The 16,952-nt window shown below is 40.9% G+C and overlaps 1 protein-coding gene across 1 annotated transcript in view; it reads right to left on the bottom strand.

Annotated features, from left to right (window-relative positions):
* Window positions 1-1,952: 1,952 nt before the first annotated feature.
* Window positions 1,953-16,952, bottom strand: part of Tmx3 (Thioredoxin-related transmembrane protein 3) — a gene marked incomplete in the record, with an annotated part of 113,999 nt that continues 98,999 nt past the window's right edge. The window contains 1 exon segment of the mRNA XM_070091520.1: window positions 1,953-2,379. Coding sequence (XP_069947621.1) covers window positions 2,354-2,379 — 26 coding nt within the window.

Raw genomic sequence — 16,952 nt, 5'->3', positions numbered from 1 at the left:
GTACATGAACAATATATATTGTGCATGTACTACTCTACTATTGTGCATGTATCCTTCTCTTTGTGTGTAGGAAAATGTATATTTCATGTGGTAAAAATTTTTTTTTCATACTTTTGGGTGTCTTGCACGGATTAATTTGATTTCCATTATTTCTTATGGGGAAAATTCATTCGCATAACGATAATTTTGCATAACAATGAGCTCTCAGGAACTGATTAATATCGTTATGCGGGGGTCCACTGTAATGTAATTTAAGGTAAAACTCACAAAAACATGAATCACCTAAAGCAGGGAATAATTTTTCACTCTGGCTGCCAGATGGCAACAGCCACAGAGTGTAAAATTCACTCTGTATCTGTGAGATCTTGGCACACACCACAGGAAAGTTAAGACATTTTTGGTAGTGAAAGTGGAAATTCAACTTACAGGTTTATAAAGATATACCTGGGCAGGGCCCAATATTGCATATCCTCCTAAAATATTATGTCAATGCTTAAGAAAGCTTATTTCCTCTTAAATCTTCAAACCTTTCTTAAAAATAACTCACTCTGAGTCAGCATCACTTTCATCTGTTCCTAATTATCTTGTATTGAGGAAAATATATTCAATACTTGAAATATATTCAATACTTGAAATGGCAAGAGGCGTGGAGTTAAAAGATAAAGAATCACACATAAAGTGGGAGTTGTCACAGTTGCTCTTTGCTGATGACACTGTGCTCTTGGGAGATTCTGAAAAGAAGTTGCAGAGATTGGTGGATGAATTTGGTAGGGTGTGCAAAAGAAGAAAATTAAAAGTGAATACAGGAAAGAGTAAGGTAATGAGGATAACAAAAAGATTAGGTGATGAAAGATTGGATATCAGATTGGAGGGAGAGAGTATGGAGGAGGTGAATGTATTCAGATATTTGGGAGTGGACGTGTCAGCGGATGGGTCTATGAAAGATGAGGTGAATCATAGAATTGATGAGGGGAAAAGGGTGAGTGGTGCACTTAGGAGTCCGTGGAGGCAAAGAACTTTGTCCTTGGAGGCAAAGAGGGGAATGTATGAGAGTCTAGTTTTACCAACGCTCTTATATGGGTGTGAAGCATGGGTGATGAATGTTGCAGCAAGGAGAAGGCTGGAGGCAGTGGAGATGTCATGTCTGAGGGCAATGTGTGGTGTGAATATAATGCAGAGAATTCGTAGTTTGGAAGGTAGGAGGAGGTGCGGGATTACCAAAACTGTTGTCCAGAGGGCTGAGGAAGGGTTGTTGAGGTGGTTCGGACATGTAGAGAGAATGGAGCGAAACAGAGTGACTTCAAGAGTGTATCAGTCTGTAGTGGAAGGAAGGCGGGGTAGGGGTCGGCCTAGGAAAGGTTGGAGGGAGGGACTAAAGGTTTTGTGTGCGAGGGGCTTGGACTTCCAGCAGGCATGCATGAGCGTGTTTGATAGGAGTGAATGGAGACAAATGGTTTTTAATACTTGACGTGCTGTTGGAATGTGAGCAAAATAACATTTATGAAGGGGTTCAGGGAAACCGGCAGGCCGGACTTAAGTCCTGGAGATGGGAAGTACAGTGCCTGCACTCTGAAGGAGGGGTGTTAATGTTGCAGTTTAAAAACTGTAGTGTAAAGCACCCTTCTGGCAAGACAGTGATGGAGTGAATGATGGTGAAAGTTTTTCTTTTTCGGGCCACCCTGCCTTGGTGGGAATTGGCCAGTGTGATAATAAAATAAATAAAAAACTTGAAATATCTATGAATGCAATTATTTTTTTTTTTTGATTGACTTCCACCAAGGCAGGGTGATCCAAAGAAGAAAACACATTCACCATCATAACATCAATCGCCACCTTTCTCAAGGTGTGATGATATCACAATCAGATGAATGTAAACTGATGATAACATGCAAAATATGACAACTATATTCCTTAGTCTTCACATATGATGGAGGAATCAATAAATTATGAAGTTATTTCCATGGTTCAGATATTTCTTACATTAAATATATACACTGAATATATACAGAATAGAGGAAATCATGTTACATGAATAGGATGGAGCCTATGACTATGGCTACAATGAATTCACATAAATGTTCACTGGAAGTCCATCCCCACATAACAATCTCTAGTGACACAAGACAAAATTCAGGATTTTCATGGTGTATTTTTTTATATATTCAACCTTAACAAAACATCTTAATTACTTATAAATTGCAGAACAAGAGTTCATCTTTCTTCAAGAGGCTGCATCATTTTTGTGATAAATTAATTTTCTTCTCTCATACAGCATGGATTATGACATTTCAACACTGTTAACAAGAATAACTTAACCTACCACCACAGCCAAGGAGCCCATGTACTGTGTCCATCATTCTTTTTTCTCATGTTGGTCATCTGAAATCACACAAATGGTTTGTAAAACCTCAATGCATTGAATTACAAGTAGACTAAATATTCTGTTGAAAATGAGAATAATATCAATACTTCAACTTGATGCAACTTATTCATTTTCACTATTTTATTAGAAACAGTCAGAGTGACAAGGTGAACAGCATGGTAGAAATAATTATTAATGTCTAAGCATGTAAGACACACAACTTGTACAATACATACATCTAACATTTATTATAAATGCAAATACAGTCAACCCTTGAACAATGCAGGTTTGAACAGCTCAGGTCCACTTATACACAGAGTTTTTCAATAAATATACTATAGTTTAACCTTGGTTTTCGTACCTGGAGTTTACCTGGAGTTACCTGGAGAGAGTTCCGGGGGTCAACGCCCCCGCGGCCCGGTCTGTGACCAGGCCTCCTGGTGGATTAGAGCCTGATCAACCAGGCTGTTGCTGCTGGCTGCACGCAAACCAACGTACGAGCCACAGCCCGGCTGATCCGGAACTGACTTTAGGTGCTTGTCCAGTGCCAGCTTGAAGACTGCCAGGGGTCTGTTGGTAATCCCCCTTATGTGTGCTGGGAGGCAGTTGAACAGTCTCGGGCCCCTGACACTTATTGTATGGTCTCTTAACGTGCTAGTGACACCCCTGCTTTTCATTGGGGGGATGGTGCATCGTCTGCCAAGTCTTTTGCTTTCGTAGTGAGTGATTTTCGTGTGCAAGTTCGGTACTAGTCCCTCTAGGATTTTCCAGGTGTATATAATCATGTATCTCTCCCTCCTGCGTTCCAGGGAATACAGGTTTAGGAACCTCAAGCGCTCCCAATAATTGAGGTGTTTTATCTCCGTTATGCGTGCCGTGAAAGTTCTCTGTACATTTTCTAGGTCGGCAATTTCACCTGCCTTGAAAGGTGCTGTTAGTGTGCAGCAATATTCCAGCCTAGATAGAACAAGTGACCTGAAGAGTGTCATCATGGGCTTGGCCTCCCTAGTTTTGAAGGTTCTCATTATCCATCCTGTCATTTTTCTAGCAGATGCGATTGATACAATGTTATGGTCCTTGAAGGTGAGATCCTCCGACATGATCACTCCCAGGTCTTTGACGTTGGTGTTTCGCTCTATTTTGTGGCCAGAATTTGTTTTGTACTCTGATGAAGATTTAATTTCCTCATGTTTACCATATCTGAGTAATTGAAATTTCTCATCGTTGAACTTCATATTGTTTTCTGCAGCCCACTGAAAGATTTGGTTGATGTCCGCCTGGAGCTTTGCAGTGTCTGCAATGGAAGACACTGTCATGCAGATTCGGGTGTCATCTGCAAAGGAAGACACGGTGCTGTGGCTGACATCCTTGTCTATGTCGGATATGAGGATGAGGAACAAGATGGGAGCGAGTACTGTGCCTTGTGGAACAGAGCTTTTCACCGTAGCTGCCTCGGACTTTACTCTGTTGACGACTACTCTCTGTCCCAGTTTTCGTAGGATTCGGTTTACAACGACTTTTTCCGCTGAAATTTTGTCCCAGTTTTTGTACATCACCTCGATTTTCGTAAAGTTGACAATGGTCCTTATCGAACGCGTCCGCCTGCCTGCCCAGGTCACTTGGCCACTCAAGCGCCAAGTGACTCAGTCTGCCTTTATCACTGAGTGAGCATCATCCCGTGCGTTCAGCCGAAACATTTCATAATTATTGTTTCTTGTGCTTGTTTATTGAGTGTGACTGCTAAATAAGCCACCATGGGGCCAAAGAAAGTTCCGAGTGCCAGCCCTTTGACAAAGAAAGCAAGAAACACAATAGAATTCAAAAAAAGAAGTCTTAGCTAAGTATGAAAGTGACTCGCAAGCTGGTCCTAGTGCCAGTAAAAGGCAAAGGGAAGTAACCCCAGATAGGGCCCTGATACCTGAAGTCCTTATGGAAGGGGATTCCCCTTCCAAACAATAACCTCTCCTCCCTCTCCCCTCCTTGCTATCTTCCACATACCTTACCTTTGATATACCTTTGAAGAATTTCGAGAGTATATCTACTCTCTGAGCCCAGCCATGGGCCAGGCTTGTCTGGTGCTTGCCTGGTCAACCAGGCTGTTGCTGCTGGAGGCCTGCTACCCCACATATCCATCACAGCCTGGTTGATCTGGCACCTGGTGAAGATACTTGTCTAGTTTCCTCTTGAAGGCTTCAACACTTGTTCCAGCAGTGTTTCTGATACCTTCTGATAAGATGTTGAAAAGTCTGGGACCCTGGATGTTGATACAGTGTTCCCTTATTGTTCCCACTGCACCCCTGCTCCTCACTGGGTTTATTTTACACTTCCTCCCATATCTCTCACTCCAGTATGTTGTTATGGCAGTGTGCAGATTTGGGACCAAGCCCTCGAGTACCTTCCAGGTATATATTATCATGTACCTCTCTCTCCTCCGCTCCAATGAGTACATGTTCAAGACTTGCAGGCGTTCCCAGTAGTTTAGGTGCTTTACTGGCTCAATGTGAGCCATAAACGATCTCTGTATTTGTTCCAGCTCCGATATTTCTCCTGCCCTGAACGGCGCCGTCAGCACTGAGCAATATTCTAAGTGAGGAAGCACTAGCAATTTGAAGAGTCTCACTGTCGGCATTGTTTCCCTTGCTTTGAAAGTTCTCAATACCCACCCAGTCATCTTCCTGGCTATTGTGATCTTTGTCTTGTTATGGCCTTTAGCCCTTAAACGGTCCAAACGTATATATACGTTCACTCGCGTAGCGCCCCAAATTTTTTGAGAAAAAAAATTGTCTTTTTTTAATAGGAAAAAAGAGCATATGGTACCCAGGCATCCCCAATTATTTTAATATGGCGCACAGTGAGTGCACACACCCATTCTCTCATGTCTAGGTGACTCAGGCTTATCGTGGCAATGTTGAATGAATGACAAAGAAAACGTATATATACGTTTGGGGTGCTACGCACGTGAACATATATATACGATTGGACCGTTTAATGGTTAAAAGAAAGGTCCGCTGACAATTATTCCTAGGTCTTTTACGTGTTCCTTACATTCTATGTATTTGGTGACCCTCTTATTTTTTTTTTTATTAACACACTGGCCGATTCCCACTAAGGCAGGGTGGCCCGAAAAAGAAAAACTTTCACCATCATTCACTCCATCACTGTCTTGCCAGAAGGGTGCTTTACACTACAGTTTTTAAACTGCAACATTAACACCCCTCCTTCAGAGTGCAGGCACTGTACTTCCCATCTCCAGGACTCAAGTCCGGCCTGCCGGTTTCCCTGAACCCCTTCATAAATGTTATTTTGCTCACACTCCAACAGCACGTCAAGTATTAAAAACCATTTGTCTCCATTCACTCCTATCAAACACGCTCACGCATGCCCGCTGGAAATCCAAGCCCCTCGCACACAAAACCTCCTTTACTCCCTCCCTCCAACCTTTCCTAGGCCGACCCCTACCCCGCTTCCTTCCACTACAGACTGATACACTCTTGAAGTCATTCTGTTTTGCTCCATTCTCTCTACATGTCCGAACCACCTCAAAAACCTTTCCTCAGCCCTCTGGACAATTGTTTTGGCAATCTTGCACCTCCTCCTAACTTCCAAACTACAAATTCTCTGCATTATATTCACATCACACATTGCCCTCAGACATGACATCTCCACTGCCTCCAGCCTTCTCCTCGCTGCAACATTCATCACCCATGCTTCACACCCATATAAGAGCACTGGTAAAACTATACTCTCATACATTCCCCTCTTTGCCTCCAAGGACAAAGTTCTTTGTCTCCACAGACTCCTAAGTGCACCGCTCACCCTTTTCCCCTCATCAATTCTATGATTCACCTCATCTTTCATAGACCCATCCGCTGACACGTCCACTCCCAAATATCTGAAAACATTCACCTCCTCCATACTCTCTCCCTCCAGTCTGATATCCAATCTTTCATCACCTAATCTTTTTGTTATCCTCATAACCTTACTCTTGCCTGTATTCACTTTTAATATTCTTCTTTTACATACCCTACCAAATTCATCCACCAACCTCTGTAACTTCTCTTCAGAATCTCCCAAGAGCAAAGTGTCATCAGCAAAAAGCAACTGTGACAACTCTCACTTTGTGTGATTCTTTATCTTTTAACTCCACGCCTCTTGCCAAGACCCTCGCATTTACTTCTCTTACAACCCCATCTATAAATATATTAAACAACCATGGTGACATCACACATCGTTGTCTAAGGCCTACTTTTACTGGGAAATAATCTCCCACTTTCCTACATACTCTAACTTTAGCCTCACTATCCTCGTAAAAACTCTTCACTGCTTTCAGTAACTTACCTCCTATACAATACACCTGCAACATCTGCCACATTGCCCCCATATCCACCCTGTCGTACGCCTTTTCCAAATCCATAAATGCCACAAAAACCTCTTTAGCCTTATCTAAATACTGTTCACTTATATGTTTCACTGTAAACACCTGGTCCACACACCCCCTACCTTTCCTAAAGCCTCCTTGTTCATCTGCTATCCTATTCTCAGTCTTACTCTTAATTCTTTCAATAATAACTCTACCATACACTTTACCAGGTATATTCAACAGACTTATCCCCCTTGAGTTTTGTATATAGTCCTTCTTTTGAGTTTTTCATTCTTTCCATACCTAAGCAGCTGGAACTTATCACCATTGAACATCATGTTGTTCTCCACTGCCCACTGGAAAACCCTGTTTATGTCTTCCTGTACTTTTTCAGTGTCCTCTACCGTACTGACTTTCATGCTTATTTTAGTGTCATCTGCAAATGATGATACAAAAGTGTGCGAGGTGTTTTTGTCTATGTCTGCTATGAGGATGAGGAACAGCAGAGGTGTCAGGACAGTGCCTTGGGGCACTGAGCTTTTGACCTTGCTGACGCTGGATCTTGCCCTGTTCACTACTACTTTTTGTGTTGTGTGTGTTAGGAAACTGAAAATCCATCTGCCTACCTTCCCCGTAATGCCCATGGCCTTCATTTTGTGCACTATCACTCCATGATCGCATTTGTTAAATGCCTTTGCAAAATCTGTGTAAATCACATCTGCGTTTTGGTCGTCTTCCAGTGCCTCCGTAATTCTGTCATAATGGTTCAGCAGCTGAGACAGACATGATCATCCTGCTCTAAAACCATGCTGGTTCGAGTCATGTTGGTTGTGCTGCTCCATGAAATTTGTAACCTACTGTCTCATAACTCTTTAGAAGATTTTTATGATGCGAGAGGTTAGGGCTACTGGTCTGTAATTTTTAGCTAGTGCTCTACTACCTCCCTTGTGCAAAGCAGCTATGTCTGCACTCTTTAAGGCCTCCGGTATTTCACCTAGATCTAAGCTCTTTCTCCAAAGAATACTGAGGGCTAGTGCTAGTGGTACTTTGCACTTCTTTATAAATAGAGCATTCCATGAATCTGGTCCAGGTGCTGAGTGAGTGGGCATGTTTTCCATTTCTTTTTCGAAATCTATGGGATTTGTACTAATGTCAGTTAGTTGGTCTGTGCGACCTTCTTCTGGAGTGAAAAATATTTCTGCATTTTCTACCTTGTTGTCATTTAGTGGGTTGCTGAACACCGACTCATACTGTTCTTTTAGGATTTCACTCATTTCCTGTTCGTCGTCAGTATAAGAGTCTCCTCTCAGTAGTGGTCCAGTTCTACAGGTAGTTCTTAGCTTGGATTTTGTGTAGGAATAGAAATATTTTGGGTTTCTTGCAATATCCTGTATGGCCTTTTGTTCCCTTTGTACTTCTTCTGTGAGGTATGACATCCTAAGTTTTTGCTCTAATTCAGTGATCTCTCTGCTAAGTCTATCTTTCCTCTGTTGTTGCATATTTGTTTTTTAAGCAGTTCAGCAACCCGTTTTCTTCTTCTGTACCATCTCCTACGCTCTCTCTCTATATCTGATCTTCCTCTGGGTTTCCTCAATGGTACATGTTTCATACATACTTTGTATGCTTCTGCATTCAGCTTCTCTAGGCACTGGTGGGGATTTAGGGTGCTCATGTCTGATTCCCAGGGTGTGTCTGATAGCTCTTGGTTTATTTTTTACCAGTTAATTCTATGGTTGTTAAAATTAAACTTACTGAACATCCCGCCTCTAACTTTAGCGATGCAGTTTCCTACCCCTGAGTTAATACTAGTTTGAACCTCTATGATGCCATGATCAGAGTAAATAGTTTTGGAAACTGTTATGTCTCTGATCAGTTCCTCATTGTTTGTGAATATCAAATCCAGGGTATTTTCATTTCTAGTGGGATCAATTACCTGTTGGCTTCAAGAGTACTTTTCACAAAACCTCATTATTTCCCTGATATGTACCTGTTGAGCCAGGGTGCTTCCCAGGGATATTTCTGGTATAATATTACATTGCGCCATCTTTCATTTTACATATGCCAACAAGAGTCTTCAATAAAGGTAAAAGTGATGTTAACTGTTCATTTATTCATTTCATTAGTCATTTATATTTATTTCTCATTGTTTTTTGTATGCAAAACTATAGTTATTCTCTATAAAATATATTTTTTGTTAATTTTGGGTGTCTGGAATGGATTAATTGGATTTACGTTATTTCTTATGGGAAATATTGCTTCAGTTTTCATACAACCTGGTTTTCGTCAGATTTTCTGGAACGAATTAATCATGAAAACCGAGGTTCCACTGTATTGGAAATTTTTTGGGGAGATTTGCTACAATCTGAAAAAACTTGCAGATGAACAGCAAAGCCTAGAAATATAAAAAACATTAAGAGAAAGTTAGGTATGTCATGAGTGCATAAAATATACATAGATAATAGTTTATTTTATTATTTACTACCATAAAATATACACAAATCTATTAGAAAAAGTTAAAATTCATCAAAACTTATGCACACAAACACTTATAGATCGTACATGGTGCCATTTGTAGTCAAGAGATATGTAAACAAATGTAAAGATGCAATATTAAAATATAACTGCATAAAATTAACTGTAGTACATACTGTACATTATCTTTTCATTTCTGATGTCTAGTGTTAGTAATATGTGTAATATCTACAGTTTTGTATCATATAAGACAATACTGATGTAGGTACTCACAGACAGATGATTTATCTTGTAAACAGACAACATAAACGTACAGTATCAATAAATACAGTATGGTACGTAAATGTATTTCTTTTCCTTATGATTTTTTTAATAACATTTTCTTTTCTCTAGCTTACTTTACTGTAAGAATATAGTACACAATATATACAACATAGAAAATGTGCTAATTGACTGTTTACATTATCAGTAAGGCTTCCACTCAACAGTAGGCTATTAGTAATTAAGTTTTTGGGGAATCAAAAGTTTTAATCAGATTTTTGACTGTGTGAGGGGTTGGCACCCCTAACCCCCCATGTTGCTCAAGGGTCAACTATATAAATTTATATAAAAAAAATATCAAACACAACATCTCCACTGCATCTAGCCTATTCTCGCTGCAGTAATCAAAACCCATATCTCACATCCTAGTGGCGTTACTACCAATATACTCTGGAGCATTTCCTTTTTGGCCTCCATAGATAAACTTTCTTTCCACAGACACTTCAATACACCACCTACCTTTTTCCCATCTATTCTATAGTTCACCTCACCTTTCATAGACCCATGTACTTCCATGCCCACTCCCAAATGTATCTAAATATATCCACTTCCTCCCTCCAATTAGATATTCAATCTATCAATGCCCAGACTTTTTGTTTCCCTCAACACCTTTCTCTTTTCTATGTTCACTTTAATTTCTTCTTTTACATGCCCTCACAAATTTATCCACCAGGCAAAGTATGGATTTCTTACAGTATTATTCAGATAGTTCTTTTTCACTAATCTTCAATCGGTTTTCATTTTTTAAAATACAGTGGACCCCCGCATAACGATCAGCTCCCAACGCGACCAATTATGTAAGTGTATTTTTGTAAGTGCTTTTGTAGGTGTATTTTTGGGGGTCTGAAACGGACTAATCTACTTCACAATATCTCTTATGGGAACAAATTCGGTCTATAACGGCACCCAAACAGACTTCTGGATTGAAATAATATCGTTATGCAGGGGTCCACTGTACTGGCAAATACTCTTCAGAAAAAAATTAATATCAGAAAAGGATTAGATTTTATTCTTGTGAAGCACAATTTGTGCAACACAACATCTACACAGTATCTATGTTATACAACATCTACACAGTATGTACTTATGTTACTGACAATACACAAACCTTAATGATTCCTATTTCTCTATTACAGACAGTAAAACATACAGCCTCTCCTCACTTAACAATGGAGACAGGGGCCTAAGACCCCATCAGTAAATGATTTCGTCCCCTAAGTGTATTTTTGTAAGTGCTTTTGTAAGTGTATTTTTGGGGGTCTGAAATGGACTAATGTAATTTACATTATTCCTTACGGGAACAAATTAATTCGGTATTGGCACTCGAACAGCCTTCTGGAACGAATTAAGTTCGTAACTCGAGATACCACTGTATTTTATAGTGGGGTGAAGCATCATGGGGAATCTTGAGTTACTGACACACTGCTCCTTCTCCCTCTGCTGTAGCTCTGCTCACTTTGTAATGATGCCAAATGGTGAATTAAATATGTATATTAGAAAAAATAAAATAAAAATGAAACTCCAACTTGATAACTTTATTTAATTTGCATAACTCTTATATATTATAGAAAACAATAAAAAAGTAAATACACATACAGGTCCGCCATCACAGATCTGGCAATAAGACATTCGGTTCCATCAGTTATTCGGCAAGCAGAATTTCAAATTTCCAGGGTCACCACACCAACCTGCTGGTACTGTTCGGTGGTGCTACTTGCTGTACAAGTCATTCCAATTTCTTTTTCTCCATTTATTGTTATAACCTGCTTACTTTTAGCCCTAGCCATGGTTCCAACAAATAAAAGAAATGCTTCTCATTGTATAAAGCACATACACAGTACATTGTCCATAAAAGATAAGGTGGCTTTGAAGCCACAGTTGGTTGCCATGAGCTCAGTCTCATGATGCCGGGGAGTGCGCTTTATTATTACGTTAATATCAACACTACGGCTTATTTGCCTATCACAGGCTGGCGACATTGCAGACCTGGAGAGTGTACAAAGAACTTCCATGGCACACACAAGTATGATAAGGCACCTAAACTACTGGGAATGGTTGAAGACCCTTGATCTGTATTCCCTCAAACACAGGCAAGAGAGATACATAATAATATACACCTGAAAGGTCCTGGAGGGATTGGTACCAAACCTGCACACAAAAATCACTCCCTATGAAAGCAAAAGACTCGGCAGGAGATGCAACATTCCCCCAATGAATAGCAGGGGCGCCATGAGTACACTGAGAGAACACAATAAGTGTCCGTGGCCCAAGACTGTTCAATTGCCTCCCAGCATACATAAGGGGGATTACCAACAGACCCCTGGCTGTTTTCAAGAAGGCACTGGACAGGCACCTAAAGTCAGTACCTGACCAACCGGGCTGTGGTTCATACGTCAGCTTGCGTGCGGCCAGCAGTAACATGTCTGGCTGATCAGACCCTTATCCACCATGGGGCCTGGTCTCAAACTGGGACGCTGGGGCGTTGACCCCCGAAACCCTCTCCAGGTAAACTCCAGGTAATAAACAATATAAATAACATAAAAACATGTTAAATACTCCAGAATGAATAATATTTGGCATAATACCGAGAGGTTTGACGGAAGTATGAAGAGGATATGGGATACAAGTACCATTCTCCTATCCCTGTCTGGAGGCTTATATTAGAGAAAACGGAGTATAGCACAGAGCTGTGATATACACTTGTAGTGCACCATAAAACTGAAACAAAAAAGCTATTTTCTGTACATAGATTATCATACATAGCAGCATATATATATGTAGAGAACCTAGGATAACCCAAAAAAGTCAGACAGTCACTTATTTCTAGTACCTGGCTTGGGCTTGCCATGTATGATTTTTTGGTAAATAATTTTTTTTCACAGTGGTTTATTGGGCTATCTTATTGAAACTAAGGCAATGTATGATGGAAAGATGCTTCTAAACACACACCAAAAATTAAAGAAATTGGACCATAAATAACAGTTCACTTCTTAGCCATTAGCTGCCCCTTAGCAGTATATTTTTGTATGATTTTTATGGCTCTATTCTCAATTTTTTGGTCTCACTTGATAGAATGGAAGATGTATTACAAAAATAGATATGATTTTGATTGGTTTCATGACAAAAAGTACCCTGAAATTGAGCTCAAAGTAGCAGAAATATTCAATTTTTGCCCATGTTCAATGAACTTTCTTTAGTTTTGGTCGTATATATACGTCTTACGAGCCACCGTTTTTGATGTATATATACAGTGGACCCCTGCCTTACAAACACATCGCGTTACGTTAAATCCGCCATACGAAGCATTTGAATGCAAAAATTTTGCGTCTCACGATAAAAAACTCGCCTTCCGTGATTCGTCCGGGACACGTCCCACACGTGGCCTCGGCGCCAGTGTTTACAAGCCAGCCAGTGCAGTCGCATCTACACATACATTCGGTACATTTCGCATTACCCTAGTGTTTTAGTGCTTGTAACTGCAAAATATGTCACCATGGACCCCAAGAAAGCTTCTAGTGCTATCCCTGTGGTAAAAAGGGCGAGAATTAGCATAGAATCGAAAAAAGAGATTAAGGAAATGTGTGCATAGTGGGTTGAACTGCAAACCTTTATGGATGAAAATCACCCTGACACAGCTACTGCAAGCCGTGTTGGCAACCTGTACAATGACAATGTTATGGCCCATTTTTGGAAAGTCTTCAAAGGAGTGGGAGGTACAGAGCTTTGTGGACAGATTTGTTGTGCGACAGAGGTCCAATGACTCAAGCTGGTCCTAGTGGCATTAAAAGAAGAAGGGAAGTAATCCCGGAAAAGGACCGGCTACCTCAAGTCCTAATGGAAGGGGATTCCCCTTCTAAACAATAACTTCCACACTCTCCCCTACTCCCATCCCATCAATCATCACCAGTTCTTCAATAAACGTAAGTGTCATGTATTCTAGTCTTTGTAAAGTAGTAATTGGGCATGTCTTCTTCAGTTTGTGTGTTGTTGTTTTTTTCAACAAGTCGGCCATCTCCCACCGAGGCAGGGTGACCCAAAAAATAAAGAAAATCCCCAAAAAGAAAATGCTTTCATCATCATTCAACACTTTCACTACACTCGCACATTATCACTGTTTTTGCAGAGGTGCTCAGAATACAACAGTTTAGAAGCATATACAGTGGACCCCCGCATACCGCACGCATCGCATACCGTACAATCCGCATACCGCTCGCTTTTTTCGCAAAAATTTTGCCTCGCATACCGCCCAAAAACCCGCTCACCGCCCTTCGTCCGAGACGCGTCCAATGTGCGGCCTGAGCCACGCTCACATGTTCCACCGGTGGCATTGTTTACCAGCCAGCCTCCGCGGTAACATCCAAGCATACAATCGGAACATTTCGTATTATTACAGTGTTTTTGGTGATTTTTTCTGGAAAATAAGTGACCATGGGCCCCAAGAAAGCTTCTAGTGCCAACCCTACAGCAATAAGGGTGAGAATTACTATAGAGATAACGAAAAAGATCATTGATAAGTATGAAAGTGGAGCGCGTGTCTCCGAGCTGGCCAGGTTGTATAATAAACCCCAATCAACCATCGCTACTATTGGTGGTACAGCTGCTGCTGCACTGTCAGCTGCTGCTGCTGTTGTACCACCGTCAGCTGCTGCTGCTGCTGTAGCATCGTCTGCTGCTGCTGTAGCATCGTCTGCTGCTGCTGTAGCATCGTCTGCTGCTGCTGTAGCATCGTCTGCTGCTGCTGTAGCATCATCTGTTGCTGCTGTAGCATCGTCTGCTGCTGCTGTAGCATTGTCTGTTGCTGCTGTACCACCGTCAGCTGCTGCTGCTGCTGTAGCATCGTCTGCTGCTGCTGTAGCATCGTCTGCTGCTGCTGTAGCATCGTCTGCTGCTGCTGTAGCATCGTCTGTTGCTGCTGTAGCATCGTCTGTTGCTGCTGTAGCATCGTCTGTTGCTGCTGTAGCATCGTCTGTTGCTGCTGTACCACCATCAGCTGCTGTTGCTGCTGTACCACCGTCAGCTGCTGTTGCTGCTGTACCACCGTCAGCTGCTGCTGCTGCTGTAGCACCGTTGTTGGTGTGGCTTATTGAGAATACCAAGAAACAATTAACCCCAGAGGATTTGCCACCCAGGATAACCCAAAAAAGTCAGTGTCATCGAAGACTGTCTAACTTATTTCCATTGGGGTCCTTAATCTTGTCTCCCAGGATGCAACCCACACCAGTCGACTAACACCCAGGTGAACAGGGAAAAATGCCTGGAACTAGTGCTCATATTGGTGAATTTAAAGCCAGCAAAGGTTGGTTTGAGAGATTTAAGAATCGTAGTGGCATACACAGTGTGATAAGGCCTGTTCTGGAAGAAAATGCCAAACAGGACCTACAGTACTCAGGAGGAAAAGGGACTCCCAGGACACAGTGTCTCATCAGTCATTGCTGCATCTTCAATAAAGGTAAGTGTCATTTATTCTTCATTTAGTAGAGTAGTACATGCACAATATATATTGTGCATGTACTACTCTACTATTGTGCATGTATCCTTCTCTTTGTGTGTAGGAAAATGTATATTTCATGTGGTAAAAATTTTTTTTTCATACTTTTGGGTGTCTTGCACGGATTAATTTGATTTCCATTATTTCTTATGGGGAAAATTCATTCGCATACCGAACATTTCGCATAACAACCAGCCCTCTTGCACAGATTAAGGTTGCTATGCGGGGGTCCACTGTACATATAAAGATGCACAACATATCCCTCCAAACTGCATATATCCCAAACCCCTCCTTTAAAGTGCAGGCATTGTACTTCCCATTTCCAGGACTCAAGTCCGACTATATGAAAATAACCGGTTTCCCTGAATCCCTTCACTAAATATTACCCTGCTCACACTCCAACAGATCGTCATTTCCCAAGTACAATTCGTCTCCATTCACTCCTATCTAACACGCTCACGCACGCTTGCTGGAAGTCCAAGCCCCTTGCCCACAAAACCTCCTTTACCCCCTCTCTCTAACCCTTTCGAGGACGACCCCTACCTCGCCTTCCTTCCCCTATAGATTTATATGCTTTCCATGTCATTCTACTTTGATCCATTCTCTCTAAATGACCAAACCACCTCAACAACCCCTCTTCTGCCCTCTGACTAATACTTTTATTAACTCCACACCTTTTCCTAATTTCCACACTCCGAATTTTCTGCATAATATTTACACCACACATTGCCCTTAGACAGGACATCTCCACTGCCTCCAACCGTCTCCTCGCTGCTGCATTTACCACCCAAGCTTCACACCCATATAAGAGTGTTGGTACTACTGTACTTTCATACATTCCCTTCTTTGCCTCCATAGATAACGTTTTTTGACTCCACACATATCTCAATGCACCACTCACCTTTTTTCCCTCATCAATTCTATGATTAACCTCATCCTTCATAAATCCATCCGCCGACACGTCAACTCCCAAGTATCTGAAAACATTCACTTCTTCTATACTCCTCCTCCCCAATTTGATATCCAATTTTTCTTTATCTAAACCATTTGATACCCTCATCACCTTACTCTTTTCTATGTTCACTTTCAACTTTCTACCTTTACACACATTCCCAAACTCATCCACTAACCTTTGCAATTTTTCTTTAGAATCCCCCATAAGCACAGTATCATCAGCAAAAAGTAACTGTGTTAATTCCCATTTTGAATTTGATTCCCCATAATTTAATCCCACCCCTCTCCCGAACGCCCTAGCATTTGCTTCTTTTACAACCCCATCTATAAATATATTAAACAACCATGATGACATTACACATCCCTGTCTAAGACCTACTTTTACCGGGAAGTAGTCTCCCTCTCTTCTACACACCCTAACCTGAGCCTCACTATCCTCATAAAAACTCTTTACAGCATTTAGTAACTTACCACCTATTCCATATATTTATTAATTTATTTATTTAGAAATTTTAGCATACAAACAGAGGTACAAAAAATACAGGTAAGAGCAGCATGCCAAAGCCACTTATATGCATAGCATTACGGGCTGGCTTAAAATTAACTTAAGATTAACTAAGCAATGATGAAATCAGTGATAACACATTATTGTAAACAGATAACTATAAAATACAAATGAGTATTACAAAGACAGGTCCTATGGTTGCATGCATTGCTGTTCATTCAGTAGAATGGAGTATTCTGTTAGGTAGTGTATTTAAAAAAATAACAAAGTTAGGTTTAACATTTGTGTGATATAATTGTGAGTAACATTTAGGATATACAATTTATATGGTTCAGTTATTCAGTATTTATTTGGTTTCGAGTGAGTAAGTGAACTTTGAGAAGAGACTTGAATTTATAAACAGGTAGTGTTTCTTTTATATTTACAGGTAATGAATTCCAGATTTTAGGGCCTTTTATGTGCATTGAGTTTTTGCATAGCGTGAGATGGA

This window comes from Cherax quadricarinatus, chromosome 35, assembly GCF_038502225.1.
Source record: "Cherax quadricarinatus isolate ZL_2023a chromosome 35, ASM3850222v1, whole genome shotgun sequence".
In the NCBI taxonomy this organism is placed as follows: Eukaryota; Metazoa; Arthropoda; class Malacostraca; order Decapoda; family Parastacidae; genus Cherax; species Cherax quadricarinatus.
This window is presented reverse-complemented; position numbering and strand designations above follow the sequence as displayed.